This window comes from Sparus aurata, chromosome 7 (genome assembly GCF_900880675.1).
Source record: "Sparus aurata chromosome 7, fSpaAur1.1, whole genome shotgun sequence".
NCBI classification, from domain to species: Eukaryota; Metazoa; Chordata; class Actinopteri; order Spariformes; family Sparidae; genus Sparus; species Sparus aurata.
Genome location: NC_044193.1, coordinates 1,623,046 through 1,645,870, shown reverse-complemented (window position 1 = coordinate 1,645,870; position 22,825 = coordinate 1,623,046). Strand labels below are relative to the sequence as shown.

Below are 22,825 nucleotides of genomic sequence, written 5' to 3'. Positions count from 1 at the left end.
AAGTCTGTTCATCCTGTGGCTGTCAGGCCAGTGAAGCAAAATGAGCCAAAGAAGAAGAAGAAGAAGAAGAAGAAGAAGAAGAAGAAGAAGAAAAAGAGACATAAAAAACAAAAGTGAGGCTGATGGACATGGAGAATATGGAGCGTAAGAGGATGGAGGGGGGTGTTTGTTGTGCGTACCAGTCGGTGCAGTACGTGAAATGTGAACTGTGTGTGTGTGTGTGTGTGTGTGTGTGTGTGTGTGTGTGTGTGTAGGGGAGGATCCTCTCTCTCTTAAAGCCGGCTCAGAAAGAGGGCGATCAGCAGAGCAGAGCTGAGAGTGAGAGGCACTCAGGAGGGAGCACACACACTTCTACTGACTCTTAGACTCACACACACACACACACACACACACACACACACGCATACACACACATGCACACACTCACGCACACAAACGCAGACAGACAAGTGGCCTATTGTACACACGCACACACACAAACACACAAACACAGTTGCAGATCAGTGTCATTCACACACACACACACACACACACACACACACACACACACTGACTCTTCGTTGGACTCTGGACTGACCACTCGAGGATACATCCCTCAGGACTCTGTTTCCCATCATGCAACAGCGGAGCCTCTCTGAGCTCCTGGGGGTCTCCACCCAGCGGGGGGCCTCGACCCGAAGGACTACCCAGGATCGAGCCCCGCGGAGCTCCAAGCCGAGGAGGGGGCCCGGGCGCCCGCGTCTCTGCCCGCCGAGGGGAGCTCTTCTCTGGGCATGGCTCCTGCTGGGGACCCTGGTGGTTCCTGGAGCCTGGAGCTTTCTGAGCGAGGAGCAGGAGGAGCTGCTGGTGGAGCTTCATAACTACTACAGAGGACAGGTGTCACCCAGCGCCTCCGCCATGATGCCTCTGGTAAGACACCCGCAGAGCTGAAAGTCACGGGTCGACCCATGTGGTTCTGTCAGGGTGGATAGAGATTATTAGCAATCCAGGAGAATGATAACTGATTAATTTACTCTTTACTCAAGTAGTGTCAGACAGAGACGAGGCTGCTGCAGCTGAGTGAATCAGACACCAGGAGAAAACATCACAGACTGATAATCTGTGGCACGGCGACTAAACATTTACTAAGTACGTTGATTTAATGAGCTAAGTTTGTCCATTAGATGTCAGGTTGTAAATCATCCTGTGATTTGACGGATTCCTCTCAGACTTCAGTTTGATGATTACTGGAATCTCTCGGTTGTGTTTCAGAGTTTAATCACCAGTCAGATTCTAAGTGCTGCATCGCTTAATGTCACCAGCTGCGGTGACAATCTTTATTTAATCCGACTGAAATCATTCTGATCTGATTCAAATTTAACAGTTAACATGGACACTAAATAAAGTCGATGATGGATTTAAGAGCCCCGAAGCGTTTCATTGGAATATAACTTTTCTGTGAAGTGTCAGAAATATAACAGAAGATCACGTTTTTTTTAAACACCTTTTTGAGAATATTCGTTCATCCATCCAGCATCCAACAATCCTTAAAACCTTTCAGATCTCCAACAAAATAAAGTTGTGTTAGTCACGGAGCAGTTCTGTCTCGATCGTCACAAAGAATATGTTTATTAACAGAGACAAACGGTCAGATTAAGTGTTTACGTTGATTACACCAAGATGTTCACATGAGGCATTTTCATTATAATTGGGTGTTGATCTGCTGATAACACAGGATTGTATTAGTCTAATTTATGACTGGTTATTGGTTAAAATGTTGTTCTAGATGCTGGAAAGGAGAAAAGTTCTTGGTGTCATGTTTTTCGGTCTTAAATGGTAAAAAGATTCTGAGTGTGACTTTTATAAATGTTGGTTTTGAGGCGGAAGGTCAGGTCTGTGGTGTCCAAGCTCATATCAACAATCAATCAAACGTTGGAGGATTTTAAACTAAGACACATCCAGAGACAATAATAACAGATGAAGAATACAAGAAAATACAAGCAGAAACAATAACAGTAAACTAAATATATCATCTAAACACTAAAACCATCACAAGCTTGAAATAGTCGACACAAGTTCACTTTCTCCAGTCGTCATCTGAAGCAGTCGGGTCGCAACATCAACTCTGTGACCGTCCCCCAGTTTGGTTTTGAGTTCTGGTCCAAACCTGCACAGATCTGTATGATGGAAGCTTATAGAGAGTTCCTGGTTGTTGTACCTGCAGTTGAGTTTGCAGCCTGAGACCCTCCGAGCCCTCAACCTTCCTCGGTCCTGAGCAGAAACTTGCCCAAGAGACGTTAATCAGCATCTTTGATGACTGAATGAATGAAAGTCCTTTCTGAGACGTTCATATGTGAGTTCAGGGTAAAGTTCTCACAATCTAATTTTAGACGTTTAAAGAAGTTGTGGTGTAAAATTAAAGTTCTTATGAAGAACAGATTTTACTCCGTGCTGTGAAACTTACACGGAGGATTCAAACCCGGATCGTTAGCTCACAGAACATGGCACTCGTTAAAGCTGACGATTAGCTCTCCTGGTAAAGTGCACGCCTCCTGCAGACCGCTCGGCCTGAGGCTCGGGGTTTGAACCCGCCACGTAGTTTCTGCTGCATGGAGTCAAATTTGTCCATCATAGAAACTCCTTCAGACGTCTGCGACTGAAGTTAAAAAGACGATAAAAGATCTTTAACTCTGACTCTACAGTGGACGTCTCTTCAGCTTCATCACACATGTTGTACCGACGTCTGTTGGACGTGGTTCTGCTCTGTGGGTCGGCTGGTGTGGAGCTACATCATCGCCAAAAAATGCCCACTAAGTCATGATGTCATGACCTTGAAAACTCGTGTTTCCTGGGAAACGTTCTTCTCTATTCTTTGGCCTCCACACTCAGTTTTGAGGAAGATCATTTTCGCAGGTTTAACCACAACAATAAGACGCTGACGGTGCTCCCCTATCCATCTGACAGAAACACGGTTAGCGGTTCAGAACCCACACTCTCCAGAACATCTTGTTCACCGTCCACTGTGTGTTTTTTATTTATTCACTGACACAACAGCTGAACCAAACTGCCTCCCAACGACTGGAGACCTTAAACTCGACTCAGAGTGAAGACTGAACTGAACCTACACATTAAAACCACAGACGCCGACAGTAATCCTGTATTTAGTAACCGCGGTTTGTTGAATGTGTCGTTACTGGAAGTGACTGACGAAGCTGTTCAGACGTCTCTCATCTGACATATATGTCATCATGCTGACTCATCTTTATGTTGACACCGGCAGCTGGTAAATTACAGATGCTGCTGTTTCACAACTTCGGACAGAAAACAATACGTGCACCGTGATGAGCGGAGCAGAGGTGGTGGAGACGAGGGGATGGATTTGATTCCAGTCGCCAGAGGAATCCTAAGTTTACTCAAAGTAACGGTCGCCTGTCGCTAAAACTTCTGATGATCTGAGAGAGTGAACGACCGCCCGACACAAAGAGTTCCTGCTGCCATGATTTAAAGACAAATCTGTGCAACTTTAATCTGAACGTCAGAAGGTTTCGGTCAGACAGGAAGAGCAGAAGCTTCCAATAAATCTGTTGACAGCGAGCTTCGTCCTGAGCAGCTCACGGACCTCAACACGTCACAGACTTGTCATTATACTTACTGACGAGTTTTGCTAATCTAATTTCGCAGCATTTGGAGCACCATGAATCGGTCATTGAGCCTCATTGTATGAGGATGATCTGATGACTCCAGACCTCAGGAAGTCACACTCAAACTATCTGGTGGGATCAAAACTGTGGGAAAGAAAGAGGAACATGTGTACGTATATTCTGTGGTGAGCAGAGACTTGAGAGTCACCGTTGGCTCTGTGATGGAGGCAGAAAAGGTTTGAAATGAGTCTCTGATGAACAACATCCAGCGTTAGAGGTGTGGAAATGTCTCGATCGTAAGATGCATCGAGAACCGTTGACAGCTGAATCGTAATCGAATCGCGAGGCCAAGTTAAGATTCACACCTCTGTGAACGTCTGTAGGACTTCGACGTCGTCTTCATCACGTTTACTTTCATTCTCCACATTTTACTGTCACGTGAAGACAAATAATTAATAACAAGCATCTTCCAAAAACACAAAAACTCGCAGGCCAGAGCTGTAAATGAGCTGAATAGATCTCAAGGTTGAAAAGATTCACAGGAAAGGACGATATTAACTCATCCGTCACTCTGTAAGGTCGACACTCTGGTTTATAACAGGCAAGAAACAGGAAGTAGGATCCTCGTGACTTTAATCAAAGTGCAGCTCGGCAGCTTTGTTGGAACGGTTCTGACTCTGAGAACTCAACAAAGAGATGTCATATATCTCTGCACTTTTTCTTTTCTTTGTAAGATGTTCTTGGAGACGCCTGACTGTTGTCCCGCAACAATTTAATCTAACTGTCTCCAGCTGTGAATTGTTTTCTTCTGTCGTGCATTTTATTGTTGGGTCACGGTGCATCAGCAAGCACATGAGAGGAAAAAGCAAATGTCGTCTTTGAGTTTAACTTTGTGTGAACGATCCCTGAGAGTGTTTGAAGGCGGCAGGATGAGCCGCGGATCAGACGGCGGTGAAAGAAAAGAGGAAGTAAGAGGTCTGAAACAGTGAACATGTGAGAGACGAGGGAAGGAGGAAGTGCAAAGAATAAAACCTTTAACTAATAAATGTACTAATAACTTTATTCCTTCTTTTATGACCTGTTTTCTTGTTCTGTCTCTGTGTTTCTGAGCGCACCAACACTAACAGACGTGTAAACTCTGGTTCTGTTTGCTGGCGTCTGTCTTCGCCTTTTGTCTTGTTCTAATTATCTTTGTTTGTTTCTGGTTTTCTGCTCTCTTGGGTTTTTGCAGAAGCGTTTTGCAGATGAAAACATTTCAGCAATGTGTGTCGACAGAACATGAAGGAAGAGAAACAGAGACACGAGACGCTAAGAAGTCCTGCTACGCTATCATGCTAACAAGAACCGGTCGACGTTCTTATTGATTAGTTTAATGGCGCCACATCATCATAATCAACAATATCTAAAAAAAAAGAACAGAACAGAAACACAACATGCTACATGCTAAATGCTACACGCTATGTTAATCTTACTCTTACAGGATCAATTTGAAAGATTCAGACAGAATTTTAGGTTAAAACATTAAAAAGAAGAAACTCACAACGTCAGAGTGAAGAAACAACAGTGTTGATGTGCAGAGACTGCAGTTAGCATGCTAACCAGCTAGCTAACAGCCTGTCGTCTGTAGTTTCAGCTGGTTAGTTTCACACATAATCAAAATAAACTCACAAAATGTCTAGAAAGGAAATATTTTGACAGCTTTCTACGTCTGAACTCAAGTTTCTGTCTCTGACTGAACTCAGACCAGTTTAATCTGCTCGTTAACTCGTCGTCAGACTCTCGTCATTCAAACTGGACTCAAACTGAACACCAGCTAACCGAGCTACTTGCTAACTAGCTGCAACAGCCAAAGCTAGATTCTGGTGTTTTCTTACAGATGACACCTTTAAACAGGAGTAGATGTTTGAGGTGATCGTGGAGCTCGACGAAAAAGTCAGAGAATCTTCTGCGATATTGATTTTCATCATCTGTCGATCAGTGTCTGCACAAAATGTTTCTCTAATTCATTAAGTAGCCGTCACATATTGTTTTTTCCACTTTGGAGCAAACCTTCGCCAGCAGACGGACGAAACGACGCTGAACATCACCAAAGATGACATGATGTCATCACCAGGCAGAGACGTTTTCTGGCTGCTGTCACTTGGCTTCATTAACGACTTATGTAAAAGTTTTCCACTCGTCACGATGCCTCTGACAGCAGAACAGTTTGTGACTGTCAGGTGAACCGAGGGTCAGATTAAATCTCTGTGTTGGTTCTGTGTGTCGGAGCGTCGGGCAGGTTCAGGCCCGCCGGGTGTTTTGGTTTGGTCGGTGGACCAGAGAGAAGCTTCAGCTGCTGGAACTCCTCGTGCAGGCGTGATGATGAACTTTTATGGCAGTGGATTTCAGGAGAAGAGGTTTAACCATTTAAAGAATGAACAGCAGCGTTGGAGTGAAGTTTTATCAACAGCTTCCAAAACTGCTTTACAATCTCACTTTATCACGCTATGAAAAAGTTGTATTAATTTGAGTTGACATTCAAATTACAGTAAATTAGAGCGCCTCCCTGAATACCTGAGGCCCGACCGGCTGAAACAGGTCCAGAACTGAACAGACGAGTTATCAGCCTGAGTTAAGAACCCGCAGAGAATGAAAACACAGACTTCTTCTTAATCTGAACATCCAGTCTGAAAAACTACTCCCATCCAAACCCTCGTTCTTAAACGGCTCAAAGCGACTCCCAAAACATTTATCACTCGCTGTTCTTCAGACAGAGATTCAACACAATGTTTGGATAGAACCGAGCAGCACCAGCACAAAGCAGCGCTCCAGTTTGTCAGTTCGTATGGTACACGTGCTGCAGAACCAAAAGAGAGCGCGACATTTCACATCACGACGTTGAGATCTGTCGAGGTGGTTGTAAATATAAAAACTGCTCCTCCAACTGGTTATAATCAACATGGGTGATGTTATAAAGTGTTGTGGTCGAGATCCTGACCCACCAGTACATCGTGAACAGCAACAAATACAAGTTCTTTGCTCTTTATGACATCATCATGAAATCACCATCAGTCAGTAGAGGACGCTGTCTGACTCTCACTCCCAGAGATGGAGGCTGATTTCTGGGGTGAAGTTCAGAGAAGTCTGAGCTGACGGTCGCTGCGACTTCTCATTTCATTTAGCGACTTTAAGACAAAGACAGTAAGTACGACAATACAACAGGATGCAAAAACATGCAAGTTGATGTTTTTCTGCTCTCGATCGCGTCACATCATCACCGCCGGCGGGACAGACGCTGTTTTCTTTGCAGAAGTGCGACAAAGCGAATCAGTAGCGACTTTTCCACGTATAAATTCTTTTTCTCCTTTATATGAGATACTGAAGACACAGCCTGCTACCACATTACTGTTGTTCGGTCTTGTAACGTTACTTTGTGCTGATTGGTCGTTGATCGGTTACTTCCTCCGCTGGCTGATCAGAGGCTGAACGAATGGCGTTCCTCCATTCAGCCTCTGGAACTTTCATACAGATGTCGATGAGCTATATTCCCACCTCGAAAAGTAAAGTTCCCAAAACAACATGAACGCTGCAGCGTACCAGCGTCAGACGCGTAGGACCTTTAATCGTATGCTTGCAGTCTGGTTAGGTTTAGGAAAACATCGGTGTTGACTTTTAGTTTCACCCTGAACATGAACAGTCTCCTGGATGAAAGTTGTAGCAGGCTCTCTCCGTCTCTACACTGCTTCTCTGTCCTTCCTCCTTCGCTGCTCTTATATTAACTACAACCACTTGAGGTCGCCGCCAAGCAAACAACGTCATCATTGGTCTCAATAAGCTGCGATCACTGTCGACCTGTACAGTTGATTTTCTGTCTCATCAGCTGCACTTTGCTGCTACTTAAAAGCTGTTAGCATCCACAGGTTAGCAGTTACAGCTCGTTTTTATGGGTCGGCCGCATTGAAAGGCACCGAGAAATGCTGAGTATATCGGAGCCTGGGTTCCAGTAAGAGACGGGTGTTTCCCTGCGTCGACTCCCTCCCAGTTAATAACACGAGCGTCAGAGAAGGAACGCAGCAGGGAGACGATCCGCAGACGGGGAGGGAGTCGACGCTCGGGTTGAGCAACAGAGGAGGACGACTGTTGTGAAACAGCCGAGAGACGAAGAACACAATGTTTGGATAGAGACACACGAAAATTAGGCAGTGAATGAATGAGCACCCAGAGGAATGTGTGTGTGTGTGTGTGTGTGTGTGTGTGTGTGTGTGTGTGTGTGGACCAGGAGAGGTCTCAGCCTGTCTCCACTGGTATGGAAGCCCCGCTGGGACATTTCCATATTCATGTTTTTCTTTCTGCCTTTCAGCCGAACTGGAGAGAGAAAGAGGGAGGGAGAGAAAGAAAGAAAGAGGGAGGGAGGGATGGATGGGATGAGAGAGGGAAGGAGTGAAGATGATAGACGAAGTGATGAGCAGAGAGAAGAAGAGCGGAGCGAAGACGAGGAGTGTCTGTAACGCGGGGAGGCGTGAGACGGAGAGGAGGTCAGTGAGCTGAACTGTGAGGAAATGACAGTGGAGAGGTTTCTGTTTTGTCTGAATGTAAGAACGGCCTCTCCAGTCAGATAACATGTTCAAACTGGCCTGAGACCAGCAGACAAACTGTGTCCGCCACAGCTATTAAACCAGAACAGAACTCCGTCCAAGACACCAGCCGGACCGGCTCGTACAGAAGTGACAGAACCTGAGAACCGACCGGGACGAACCAGACGAACACGGTAAAGAGTGACAAACCAGTCAGCAGTCAGTGATACACCCGTTACGAAAGAAGCGTCTGTAAAAGCATCACAATCCCCGAGTCAGCCGGCTCGGTCAGAGGTCCTGGTGATTTCATAAGTCCAGCTTTTACGGCTTCAGAACACGACAGAGCAGTTTCCAAAGAATGAACGGGTTCTGCTCCAACACTGCGTCCAGTAATGAAATGTCCTCGATAGGCGGCATCCTAAATTCTTCCTTGATGTTGGTGACACATCAGCACGATGTGTGGCAGGAAGTCTATTAGAATGTAGCGGGTTCTCCCGGGTCAGCCGAGCCGAGGTGATAAGAACCCGGGTCGACTGCAGAGTCAGCTGACCCGGAGTTTACACATTCACATCTTAGTGGATTTACGTAGGATTTTTGACCTGTGGAGAGGAGACGTTATATCACATATCGAACATGTTTGGATATATCTAACTGAAGCAGAGAAACCAGTCGGACCGGTTCTGATCAGACAGGTCCGACCCGTGATCTCTCAGAACACGGAGCGACTTGTAATCTGTGGATTTAAACTGCAACCTTCCTGCTGCGCCTGAGATGAAAACAAACAGCCGGCTCGATCCTGAAACAGAACCAGGAAACCAGAACCTGCAGAGAGAGAATGTAAATCCTCTCAGCAGGAGACTCTGTTCAGACTGCAGCGCTGCGTCTGTTCTCTCATATTCATCATCTCAACTGTACGCTGCCGATTATTACTGCGTGGAAACCAATAAAAAACAAACCCGCAGGAAACATTTTCCAAAGCAGCTCCAGAGAGATTTACAGTTATTTCAGGGCAGCTCTGCTCCGATCCGACGGAGTTTCCATCACGGCTGCTAGACGACGACACCGCGGGCTTCACATCGAAACAAGGAAATTAATATATTACATTATACAGAGTGATATAATTATACAAAGAAGTCTTCTCTGCCACGACCGGTTTGGAACAACAGCGTCCATTGTTCAGAGGAAAAACACGTCGGTCCCTCGAGTGTAGCTCGTCCAAACATTAACAGCCATCTGTGAATTCAACAGGCTGATTTATTCAGGCCAGCAGCAGGATGGAGATCGTGGCGGTTCTCCCGGGTTAATGCCTGAAACCAGCCCGAACCGCCGAGAAACACAAACAATATAGAAACATATTCATGGGGAATGTTAATAATGAGTAATGTCTCTTCAGGGAATCATGAAACTGAAATAAACGTCTTTCACCACCTCTGAAGTCCCAGTGAACCGGACCTGAAGGTGTGTAGACGGGCCCGGATACGTGAAGACGAACAACAGATAGAACCAGAACACATCAGACAGCTGACAGGCACAAACTCCAAATAAACCCGACGCAGGTGACCCGGGTCACTCAGCTTTATTACAGAAAATATCTTAATTCCCCTTCAAGAAAGAATGATGACAGCGAAGAAATCTCAACAGGACCTAAACAGACCAGGTGATCTGCTTCTGCAGTGTGTCGAGGACAGAATCAGAACCAGAACAGACCCGTTTCACAGCAGGTGGCATTTATAACCTTAATGATGGCCGCATTCCATTCAGGTGAGCTAGGTCCAGGACTCGTAACAGGACGGGGCCCTCGTTAACGTTACTGGTGACACCTGAGCTTCACCTGCTGTCACAAGTCAAAATGTCCGCCGTGAAACGGTCCATGACCGGGCTCTTCACTAACGGGCCTCGCCACACCCTGATTGGCTGTCAGTTCCCAAGCTGCTCTCACCTGCTGTGTGTCAGTTCAGGGTCTGCGTCCTCTGAAGGACTCGGCCTTTGTGGTCTTTGAAGGCGAGTCCTTCAGAGAGACCTTGTTAACCTCGTCAGCCGTTGTTAAATGTGACGGTCTAGCCTTTGGAGCATTTCCTGGTTGCGTCACCAGATGTTTTACTCTTACGTCACCATTTCTGCCGCCCAGCCCCGTGAAAGTGACGATCTACACCACGTGATGTCGCCATTTTCTCTATTTCTTTCTTCTTTTTCGGGCATGCAAAGCATCTTGGGATATGTGAGGCCACGAAGGATCGCAGCGGTGCATCCTCCAGAAACAGGGAGAAGAAGGAGCATCTGGAGGAGCCTTCAGACTGGGACAGCCTTCATGTTGTGATGTAATCAGCCTTCAGATGCTCCTCTGAAGGATGCACACCTGAACTGACACACAGCACTTCATTAGTTTGGAGCGTCCACACCTGCAACAGGTGATCTGAATCCAGAGAGAGAGCAGAAACTGAGAGACAGCAGTGGGACTGTGACAGAGTGTTATGTTGATGGTGACCAGAGTTAAAAGAAGCTAACCGGCTGCTAACAGCTAACAGTGAAGCACAGTTCAGCAGCTGTGGAGGAAACAGAGAGAAAGAACCGACTAACAGAATATCACGAGCCCGGAGCTGTAAATTATAGTTACAGTATGTTGAATGTAGTGAAGCAAAGAAACCAGAAGAATGTGTGTGTGTCTGTGTGTGTCTGTGTGTGTCTGTGTGTGTCTGTGTGTGTGTGTGTGTGTGTTTATTTGTCCAGTGATGACACACAACACAAACAATAGTCAGGGGTCTCCTTCACATTCCTCTCTCTCTCCAGGCTCTCGCAACATCTGGTCTGCGTTATGACTTTCGGGTCATGTACGTGGTCATGAAGTAACACACACACACACACACACACACACACACACACACACACACCTCTGGAGGTCATCCGGTCTGTGAGCAGCTGATTTTTCTTTCTCTTTGTCTCTCTGTTGTTTACATTGACATCGGCTATTTTAATTTATTAGACTAATTAGCTTCATTAGCTTATATCCAGTAAATCTACACACACACTGTGCTCATAAAGTTCAGACTGTGCATGTAAGGAACTGATCTGACGTCAGGAACTAAGAACATTTACTCAGGGACAGTTTTGAAGTACTCCACGACTTCTTGAAGCCAGGTGATGCCAACCGTGATCTCAGCATCTTAAAAATTAAAGTCGCCTGAACGTCTTTTAAATCAGCTCAAATGTGACGCAAAACACAAATGTGTGTAATAATATTGATATTATTGATTGTGAACATTTAATCAACGTCTTTTAATTTCAAACCTGCGACGAGAAAAGTTTCCTAAACGTCTTTTCAGCGTCAGAATCCTCACGACGAGGAACTTATTGTGCTCTTTACTCTGCTGTGTTAGATTATTAATACAATATATAAACCAGATGATTTATTATTACAGGTTAAGCTACTGAGCAGTATCAAAGTAAAGTAGAATTAGACCGACACAGCAACTGAAAGACGTCATTTAGACATCTCGGCTCGATGAAGCTGTGACCCGTTTCTCTCCTGAAGGATCTTGAAGTGGTTCAGATGTTCTGCAGTTTACAGGATGTTTGATATAAAAGTCAACAGTGATTTTAAGGTCACAAACGTACAACCGACTACAACTCGTCATGAAGCACAAATCTGTCATCGGTTTATAATGTGTTGGTTCGCAGGCTGAAGACAGACGAGAGCGATCAGTTTGAAGTGTTGATGTGTTAAAGTTTCCTTTAAAATGTCAGAAACATGAACTGAAACAGGCTGCGAGCTGTCGACAAGCAGCTCAGGACGGTTTTACACATCAATGTGAAATAAGACGTTGTGCTCACTGATGAAGAAATCAACGTGTTGCTTTTTTACTCATTTAAAGAACGTCTGAATAAAGAACCTTCTGGTGGAGCTGGACCCTCATGTCTAGAAACTAAGATGATGAGATTCTTACTCAACAAACGTCACGTCAAACCAACATCTAATGTCTCTAATAACAATACGAGGTGTTTATGATAGCGTATGTGTTCGTCCTCTGAGCCGCAGAGCTTCAGAGTCCGAACGCTGCGACCACGTGACTCTGCTGTTGCTGAATCGAGCGAACTCGCCTGCTGTGATGTTGATGCTTGTTCTCAGGCGGGCCGCCCGCCGGTCCGAGATGATCCGGCAGCTTGTCAGACACAAATAAACATCAGCAAACAGACAGAGCCAAAGACAAACATCATAATCCACATCGAGTTTTAAACCACAGATGATTATGAGCTCGCACGCTTCGTCCTCCTCTCAGACTCTCGCTACAGGCTGGAGGAGCTGTGCTGCTTGTAGAAGACGATCAGTATCAGCACATATTTATTATATTGGATCATTATTATATTTGGGAAAGAGGAAGCTAGAACATCTCTGATCAAGAGTCCCCGAGTGTGCTGACATTAATACGAGGCAGCAGTCTGATGAAGACACGAAGCTAAACTTCCACGTTTCTAGATGTTTCAGTCTGTGGTTGTTGGTAAAATATCATGTTTATTATTAAAGTGAAACTCTGCAAAATGCAACCGAGGGTCTTTTTAGTGAATGTATCTGAGTCAAACCTTCATGTAAAAGCATAATTATGATGAAAGAGGCACTTTTAAGATTTACCGTATTTCCATTTTCAATGGGAGTGCTACAGGCACTTTTACGATAGCATCAAAATCTCTCTGTTTAAAACAGTAAGAAGTCTCGACACAACATGAAACTTTGCTGGTAGCATCACCAGGGTCTCTACACATGAACACGAGCATTGAGAACATTGTTTGTGTACACAGAGTTTACTAAAAAGAAGGTTTTTGAACAACTCACGTTAGCAGTAGCTTGTTCCGCTCGCCGCCGTCCTGCCAGTGGAGAAGTGTCGATCTCAGAATGTGACGTAACCTGGAGGACAGTTAAGGTGGAACGCTCCTAAAGCTTAGTTCCACATAAATGCAGGATAATTTGTTGTTTTGTCGTTAGCGAAAAACAATATTGACCTTGAAGTTGAAAAAGGAGCCTCGTATAAGAAACAATACTAAAATAAAAAGCTGGAAAAGTCACGTGAGATCTCGCGTGGATAGTTGTTGCTGGAAGACAGTAGTTCCACCTTAACTGTCCTCCAGGTTACGTCACATTCTGAGATCGACACTTCTCCACTGGCAGGACGGCGGCGAGCGGAACAAGCTACTGCTAACGTGAGTTGTTCAAAAACAAGTGCCTCTTTTATTGTAATTATGCTTTCACACAAAGGGTTGACTCTGGCACATTCACAAAAAAAAGCCTTGGTTGCATTTTGGCGAGAGTTTCACTTTAATTGTTCTCAGTATTAAGTCATCTTGTGTATAAATTCAACATGTCAGACTGTTTTGTGACACAGATTTACGTCAGTATTACGATTTATATCACAAATGATCAGCTGTGAGACTAAAACTCTCCAATTTGGAGGCAGACAAATACATTTCCTCTGTTTTGGATTACGCTGATTAAAGACGGCAACATATGGTTATTATATTGTTACCGTTATACTCGACTATCATCATGTTCATAATTAGCTTATTAACTTATCTCTTACACTTCTGTTTTGCACGTTGATGCTTTTACTTGTAACTAAGTATTCGTGGTTTTACTACTTTGACAGTTTAAGTTAAAGATTTGAATATTGTCCACTGCTGGGCGACCTCTCAGCGTATTAGTGATGATGTGAGGTGAAAGCCTCGGGCATGATGGGAAGGAAACATGTACCTCAGGCAGGCGGGCTGGTGAAGAGGTCAAAGTTCAGCCGGTGATGAGGACGTCGTGTTGAGGGAGAGAACAGCGTCTGGTTTTATCTGTACGAAGGGAAACCGGACGGAATCGTGTTTGTTCAGATGAATGAAGTCGTGACTCAGCCATGACAGTCCGGGTCAAACACAGCGTGTGTTTATGACTCTTAATGCTTCTTTGCTTTCCTTTTCCTGTTTTTAACACATTTCCTTCAGGTGATATTAAATGTCAAATCATTTAAAACAATAAGAGGCTGACGAATCAGCTTCACTCGCTTCTTAAGCCAAACATCCGTCTTACTGTGTCAGAAATCATAGAAAATAAACTTTTCACTGAGTCAGCTGAAGTCCCCGCCAAAGATCTGTGGTTGATTTTAATAAACATGTTATATAATAACAATAAATCAACCCTCATAAGCTCAGTGCTCTCTGAGAGCCTCCGAGTTATTTACAGGCTATAAATCCACAATAAATCAAAACCAGCTACACAGTGAAATTATTGCGCTAATTAAAAGGAGGTTTAACGGGGAGCGAAGAAAACGACAGCTGGGAAACAAACTGGTAGAAACTTCCTGTGTGTTACCAAACGAACGCTGAACACACTTTAACACAGCATGTGGAAGATATGGACAGAATATTAGTTTAGAAAATAAATTAACAAACATCATGAACAGAGTGGAGAAACAACAGTGTTGACGTCTCTGTTCTAAAGTTAGCATGCTAACAGCTAGCCTCCTGACAGCCCTCTGTATCTCAGAGGTGATATTCTGACAGCCTGTAGTTTAAACACAGTCAGTTCACTACTGAGTCTAATAATTAACAACATAAACTCATAAATGTGAAGAAAGGAAATATTTTCATTATAAACATAAAAATCCAACCGTCCATCGTCTGAACTCAAGTTTGTGTCTCTGACTGAACTCAGACCAGTTTAATCTGCTCGTTAACTCATCGTCAGACTCACTTCATTCAGACTGGACCCAAACTGAGTCAGAGTCACCAGAACAGTTCTGGTTTGTCTCCACAGTCTCCTCTGGTTCGGTCCAAATCAATCCTCAGTTCACAGTAACATGAAGATATTCTGTCTCTACATGCTGAGGATGTCAGACTCTCTCTCTCTGTCCTCTCCTGATGTGTCTTCTGTCCCCGGAGTCACAGTCCTGGTCAGAGCTGCTGTAAATCACATCTGTACTGTAAATCGCCTCTGTAGTGTAAATCACCTCTGTAGAGTAAATCACCTCTGTAGTTTAAATCACCTCTGTAGTGTAAAACGCCTCTGTAGAGTAAATCACCTCTGTAGTGTAAATCACCTCTGTAGAGTAAATCACCTCTGTAGAGTAAATCACCTCTGTAGAGTAAATCACCTCTGTAGTGTAAATCGCCTCTGTGGTGTAAATCAAGTCTGTAGTGTAAATCAAGTCTGTAGTGTAAATCACCTCTGTAGTGTAAATCACCTCTGTAGAGTAAATCACCTCTGTAGAGTAAATCACCTCTGTAGTGTAAATCAAGTCTGTAGTGTAAATCACCTCTGTAGTGTAAATCACCTCTGTAGTGTAAATCACCTCTGTGGTGTAAATCACCTCTGTAGTGTAAATCAAGTCTGTAGTGTAAATCACCTCTGTAGTGTAAATCACCTCTGTGGTGTAAATCGCCTCTGTGGTGTAAATCGCCTCTGTAGTGTAAATCGCCTCTGTAGTGTAAATCAAGTCTGTAGTGTAAATCACCTCTGTAGTGTAAATCACCTCTGTACTGTAAATCACCTCTGTAGTGTAAATCAAGTCTGTAGTGTAAATCACCTCTGTAGTGTAAATCACCTCTGTAGTGTAAATCGCCTCTGTGGTGTAAATCGCCTCTGTGGTGTAAATCGCCTCTGTGGTGTAAATCACCTCTGTAGTGTAAATCACCTCTGTAGTGTAAATCACCTCTGTAGTGTAAATCACCTCTGTACTGTAAATCACCTCTGTAGTGTAAATCACCTCTGTAGTGTAAATCACCACTGTAGTGTAAATCACCTCTGTAGTGTAAATGATCGGCCATGATCTGGCAAACTCCTGTCAGTTAACGGGGTTCACTTAGCTTCCCAGCTAACTGATCTACCTGCTAATGGAAAAGCAAAAGATAGCTACACCAAAGAGTATAGTGAGAAGCAGTTAGCGGTTATGCTGCCCCTTATAGTTTTGGATCTACCTTTGAATTCTGGTCATTTTCCATTACTATTACACCTTTAAAGGATCTGCGTCTGTCTGCAGCAGGAGTTCTGGTTTCCCCCTCTGAGCATCTATCTGTTTGTGTATCTTGATCAGATGAGATGATTAACGAGGGAAACATGATGAGAAAACCTTCACTGAGGCTCGTTAAGAGTTATGGTCTTAATTCTTGTGCTGTAGCTTGACCCACAGGAAGAACTGTGATTAATTATAAGATGTTTGTGAACTTAGTAGTTAGAAATTCTGAGTCAGAGACTCAATGATCTTTATTTTCCTCTTGGATCAGAGGATCATGTGTAAATACATATTGAACGATCCACTTACTGACAGCTCTGATTTAATGATAGTTTGCCTTTAATTAATTCTCAAATCACATATCTGTCTATCACCACACAGTCCTGCTGCACTTTCACCCTGATGGTGGAAAGATGGTTGAGATCGTGTGGTTAATTAATTACTGGCAAGCAGTTGTGAAATGTGTTTTTAGCCACGCCAGTGAGTCCGCTGGTCGGTTCACCACTTTTGTGGTCGGATTAATAGACTTTTGGTGACCCTGAACTCTGTTCGACGTCTTCACAGTGACCAAACAGTCCAGTGAAATACACAAACAATAAATAAATACATTTTTTAAAAATGCAGAGTCTCTCTTTACCAGCTAACTACCAAGTCACTTAAAGCTCCTGTTTGTAAGAAGGTAAAACTGACGCTTTGGGTTTCCCAACTCGTCAGACACTGACGCTTTAGGATGGTGGCCGACCCGACCTACCGTCCTAAAGCGTCAGTATCTGACGAGTTGGGAAACCCAAAGCGTCAGTTTTACCTTCTTACAAACAGGAGCTTTAAAGAAATAAAAAATAAATAGGAAGGTTTTCATGTAAAGAGCTGATTGATGAAATGCATCTTCGGTGTATTAAAGACCAAATGAGAAGAAATGTTAGCATCCTAACATGCTGAATTAAATGCTAAACATCCGCATGTTGACTTTCTCATTGTGAGCATGTTAGCATGCTGATGTTAGCCTTAAATGTTCAGTGTGTGGGAGAATCTCCTGTCAGAAATATTCTTGTTTTCTTCAGTGTAAAATCTCCTGAAACAGAACTGCTGTGTTGTTGTTATCTCAGAATGAGCCGGTCCACTTCCAGAGTCCGCCATGTTTCTACAGTAGCCCAGAACGGCCAAAAAACACAGCGGCTCTGGAGAAGGCCTTTTATTAATTTAGTGTTTGTTAGCCATCACAGGGATCTGAAACCTTCTGTTTATGTTCTCAAAGTCAGAATGTTCTAACCCGAGGTCCAGTCGGGTCGTTTAGTCTGAGAACCTTTTCCAGAATTGTTCTTGCTGACTTCCCCTGGTTCTGTGCAGAGATGGGACCCGAGCCTGAAGGTGATCGCGGAGGGCTACGCTGCTAAATGTGTCTGGAACCACAACCCAGAGCTGGAGGACACCGGAGAGAATCTGTACGCCGGCACCGCCTCTCTGGACCTGCGGGAGGCCCTGGAGAAATGGTTTCTAGGTGAGCGGGTTCATCAGAGTGCAGGGTCTGCTTGTAGAACCAAAGATGTCTTCCTGTCATTGTGTATTCGTCTTCAGCACCAAATGGACCGAGTTAGAAACTATTTGATAAAAAAGTTAAAAAAATCACACATCTGAAAAAGACTTAGCCCTGAATCCAGCCCAGGTTCTGAACCCTCAGGTGGGCTGTTAGAAGAGAATCTGCATGTATGATGTAACTGTAATGTAACTGTAATGTAACTGTAACTGATTCCTGCAGAACACCTGGACTACGACTTCAATAACAACAGCTGTGATGAAGACAAGATGTGTGGACACTACACACAGGTCACAAACCAACACACACACACACACACACACACACAGTATCTTTACACACAGGTGTGTCTCCGGACTGGATCTGAACCGTGTGTGTGTGTGTGTGTGTGTGTGTGTGTGTTACAGATGGTGTGGGCAGACACACACAGAGTCGGCTGTGCCTTCCATCTCTGTAACAACATGGAGGGACTCGGCTGGGAAAGAGTCTCCTTCCTCGTCTGCAACTACTACCCAGCGTCAGTACCAGAACTACAACCAGAACCACTACAACTATACTGATATTAATATAATAACTAGTACTATAATACCAGTATTACCAGGTGTCCCACTGTCAGTGATTGTCCTGCTGCTGCAGTCTGACAGTGACAGGACGACAGCTCCCCCTGGTGGACACTCTCACACCCTCCACAGTGTTTCTGTTCTGGATGTTTGAACTGTATCTATGAGGTTTAACGGTGCGTCTGTCTGTGTGTCTGATCCGATGTGCTCTCAGGGGGAACTATGAAGACGAGAGGCCGTATGTGGAGGGCGACTGGTGCTCCAGGTGTCCTGAGAACCTGCAGAACTGTGAAAACAACCTCTGTGGTACGACCCAGTCCGTCCGCCCGACACAGGGACATTATGTTGACACATACGGGTCAAAGGTCTTTACTGAGGGAGTTCTGGATTTCATAAATCAGAAAATACTGCCAACAACTAGAAATATTACAGTTTGCAGTGTGTTTAGAAATTCAGTGTTTCATAAATCAGGCTGTGGATTAATTTAAAGTGGATGGTGAACATCTAACGAGTAAATATGAAAACATGAAAAAACATCCTCAGTTGATTTCTTACATTAAGACAAAAGCATCTCTTTGAATCTTTCTGATATTTTAAGATCAAATATACAAACTGAGCTGCTTAATTATGCACTAGTTTGCATAAATATGACCTGAAATAAACATTATTATTATATTCTGGATGTTTTTCTTCTCCAGGAGGCTGAAAGAAGATACGAGAGCACAAATCTCAGAATTGAAAAGTGCATGAAATATTGTCATTCATTCAATTAATTGTTGAATATCCAAAAAAACAATCACCGTCAGATTGTCTGTGTTTAATCACCAGCAGACATTTCTTTAAATAATCAGGTGCTGATCAGCTGAGAGTCCAACAAGGTCTCAGAATCCAGGATCAGGCCGGTCCGATCACAGGACACATAAATATATAAACGTATAAGAGTACAACGTTTTCCCATTAAAAGCGGTAAACTAGTTTGATTTAAACAAATATCAGATTACAGAGTCCAACAATGTCCTCAGAATGAAAACAAAGATCTTTAAAAAAAAAAAAGAAAGTTAAATACAAGAAGAGATACAAGAAGTTCTGTAGTAATAAATAGAAATAATTCAATACGTTTTGGACGATCAGAGCAGGTCATAAAGATTGTTTTTCTTCTTCTGTGGTGTTTTCCAGTTGCTGACGCAGAGGATGAGGATGAGGATGAGGATGAGGATGATGGGGGCGTAGCAGCGTGGACAGATATGCCTAACTCCACCCTCGATCCTGGAGGGTATGAAGAGGACGTAGGTCCTCTTCCCTCCACAGCTGAGCCTAACGTCCCGCCTGCCACCACCACCAGTGCTCCCAGTGCTCCCAGTGTCACCACCACCTCTGCACTGGACTCTGAGGACACCCCACCACCTGCCACCCCTGCCCGGGGCACCCAGCCTCCTGAAGTCCCCTCCACAACACTGGAAAAGGAGGAGGAGGAGGAGGAGGATGAAGACATGGTGGAGAAAGAGGAGAGGAAGAAGGAGGAGGCGACGAGGAGGGAAACGACAGATACGATGGAGGAAAATGAAGGCAGAGACAGAGGAGGAAAAATACCCCACAACAACAACGTTATGATGAATGCTGGTTCAGTAGCTTCACCCTCCCTCCTGTTACTCTGTCTGACTGGGATCCTGACCCGGAGGCTGTGAGGAGGAGGAGGAAGAGGAGGAGGAGGAAGAGGAGTCAGTACATCCACCTCACCTCACCACTCCTGCCTTGACTGCACATCTTGTTAATCTTTGGTAACAGTCTCTCCCCCCCACGCATTGTAATATGGGTCAAATTAATAATTCACACTCATCAGAAAACAGCTGCCGTTCTCACAACATCTGCAGGTAGTCTGGCTCCAGATGTGGGTCACGTAACGTGTGCATAACCTGCTTCAACCTGCTCGGAATACAAAGTCCTCACTGCCACCAGGTACAAGTACTAAATCTGCCGTGTTCATTTACAGGAAACACTTTCACAGCATCACTTCTGAGGAGTGAAAACTGACACGAGAGTGGTCGAGAGGAAAACAGCGGTTAATGAAATGAAGCATGTCGTGTCACTTTAAATCACCACGGCGTTTTCACCTCCTCCCCACGAGTTAGATGTTCAGGCGGATGTCAATTTCACGTCTGTGTTAGCCTAGCTTAGCATAAAGGCTGGAAGCAGGGGGAACTGTTAGCCTGGCCCTGTTTAGAAACACTCCTACACACACTTCCAAAGTGGATCAAAATCCACGATTTCTCAGATTTTAAGGGGAGTTACATGAAAATAAAATGTATTAGCATGGTTAGCATGGTTAGCATACAGCTTCTCCAGAGTCCAGCGGCTGGTTTTGTTTCCTCTTCTTCTTCCTTGCGTGGCCCAGATTATTCACTCCAGGCCAGCTGATGAACACGCGCTTGATTAGCATTTTCTTTCTTTTTCCTTTTGCTTGTTGAAACACGACCGCTGTGCTAACGTTAGCTACATTCTATTTGCGAAGATGGTTCCTCTGTTTAATGTTGAACTGGATCAGAACTTGAATGAAAGTTGTTCATTAAGACTCGTTAGCGGACTCTATGTCAGCCTCTCCTGTTCCATCTTTAAGGCCTTTTTTATTTGAGTGAACACTTTGCTTGCGAGATGAAGCACGATGATGCGCCGGTGCCTCCCGAGCTCCGATTAGTAGATTGTTTGTTTCTCCAAATGTCACGAAGAACAAGACCTGACTCTGATTTCTGAAACCAGGCTCACCATTTCCCCTTGCTTCCAGTCTTTGTGCTAAGCTAGGCTAACCAAAAGAACAGAACACTTTGAACTGTAAGCACACAGAGGTTTTCCAGCCCAGTCGGCAGAATAACATGTTGTCATTTTAGGTTTCTGCATGCCAGCGACACGAGACGTCACATCACGTTCACATGACGTGTACATGAGCTGACAGTCGCGTCGGGAGCTGGAGAGGATGGAGGTGATATTACAGCTGGGCAAGATGGCTGCCAAGCCAGAGACCGCTGTTCAAGACGGGGTTTAAACATTCATAAGCGTGAAACCAGGGGATGTTTTTGAGCGTCCTAGATTTTTATTTTTGTATTTCACATTTCTGCAAATCACAGAAATGTTTAATTTGAACAGTTCAGACCGATCATATAAATGTTTTCTATCATATGAGTCATATCGCATCCAGATTATGACACCGTGTCAGGAGGTGGAGGTGTGTGACTCTGTTTCAACATTTGTAAGCATGAACCCACTGGATAGTTTCGATGAGACGTCGGGACGTTTATCAGCCCTTTGTGTGTCAAAAACACAGATATTTTAACCCAAAACATGATCTTTTCTTAATCCCAACCGCTCAGTTTTGTGCCTAAACATAACTGGAGAATAAGCACAGCGTGGTCTCGACATCAGTCTTTGCAGAAACGTACGTTGCCAGATTTTCTCTTCTGCTCCTCGTGGTAAAATGTCAGATAAGCAGATTTCCCGGAGTATTCCTGTACTGTGAGGACGGGTTGAGGTGAATAAGCTTCAGGTCTGAAGAATCACAGGTTCCCTTCTTCCCTCCTTCCTGCACATAGAGTCGATCATAAAGTGTTTTGTTGTGCACGTAAAACCGTAACAACACAGAAGCTTTTCAACCACAAGCGTGTTTCATTTCAGACGCAGGATGCATAAAGAGTTGTGTTTGCTCGTGACATTAAACAGTTTAACACAGTGGAAACACACAGAGCTGTAGAGCCGTAGTACTGAAACCCAAAAAGGATGTGAGTGCTGTAAAGTGAAGCTCCTGACGAGAGGAACACGAGTCGGCCTCTCAGATCGCCTCCTCGTGTGTGTCAGCGGACGGATGGATGGTTCCTGCAGGGTGGAGAGATTTAAATATACAGCTTCATCTCATGTGGAGGCGCCGGCAGGACAGATACAGTCAGAGTGGGAGATGTTCATTGTGTTAGTGTTTGTTAGTGCTTTTAGGGAAATGCAGGAGAAATGATGGCTGAGCGTGTTAGTGTTGTGTCAAAGCGACGACCCTGCAGCTTCTTCTCTCTTCTGTACCACATATATCTACTGTACATCGTATACTGGAACTACAACTGGACAGAGTCTCTAATAACTGACGTGTCTCTGTAACACTGTCGTAGACAACAGGAAATTACATAACTATCTTTAAGTACTTTAGCAACGATTGCTGTAAATGTCTGTATATAAGATTAATAAAGAAATAAACCTTGTTTCTTCCTTTTTCACATCGTATGCGGCTCCTTTATTCTCCATTCAACCTCTGAAACTTTGTTCAGATTCTTCATCACTTTAATGAATCAGACGACTTTTCACTCTGTCTGTGATGAGAAACCACACTCATGTTTTAAAGATTATTCCATAGAGGAGACGTTTAATAACAAGGATTCAGTTGCTCCTCAATCAGGAGAGATAGTGACGGTCATATCGACGCAACAACAGGAACTGATTTTAATTGGTAGGAGAAATATTTAGACTTTTAACTGAGTGACTGAAGCAACGCTGCAGTGTTTAATGAAACTGGTGACGTGTGAAAGTGAAAGAGGAGAGGAAACAAGGA

At 44.2% G+C, this 22,825-nt stretch overlaps 1 protein-coding gene across 1 annotated transcript; it reads left to right on the top strand.

Annotated features, from left to right (window-relative positions):
* Positions 1-294: 294 nt before the first annotated feature.
* On the top strand, positions 295-22,493 carry LOC115584970 (peptidase inhibitor 16-like). The gene is made up of 6 exons (XM_030422956.1): positions 295-909; positions 17,500-17,650; positions 17,909-17,976; positions 18,094-18,203; positions 18,461-18,552; positions 19,423-22,493. Exons 1-6 carry the CDS (start codon positions 616-618, stop codon positions 19,929-19,931), a joined length of 1,224 nt encoding a protein of 407 aa, XP_030278816.1. The 5' UTR covers positions 295-615; the 3' UTR covers positions 19,932-22,493.
* The last annotated feature ends 332 nt before the right edge of the window (positions 22,494-22,825 follow it).

Bases quoted from the DNA above. Each gene is read 5' to 3' on its own strand.
- LOC115584970 (XM_030422956.1), top strand. From the start codon at position 616: ATGCAACAGCGGAGCCTCTCTGAGCTCCTGGGGGTCTCCACCCAGCGG. The intron at 910-17,499 runs GTAAGACACCCG...GGTTCTGTGCAG, and splicing joins CCTCCGCCATGATGCCTCTG to AGATGGGACCCGAGCCTGAA. The intron at 17,977-18,093 runs GTCACAAACCAA...TGTGTGTTACAG, and splicing joins TGTGTGGACACTACACACAG to ATGGTGTGGGCAGACACACA.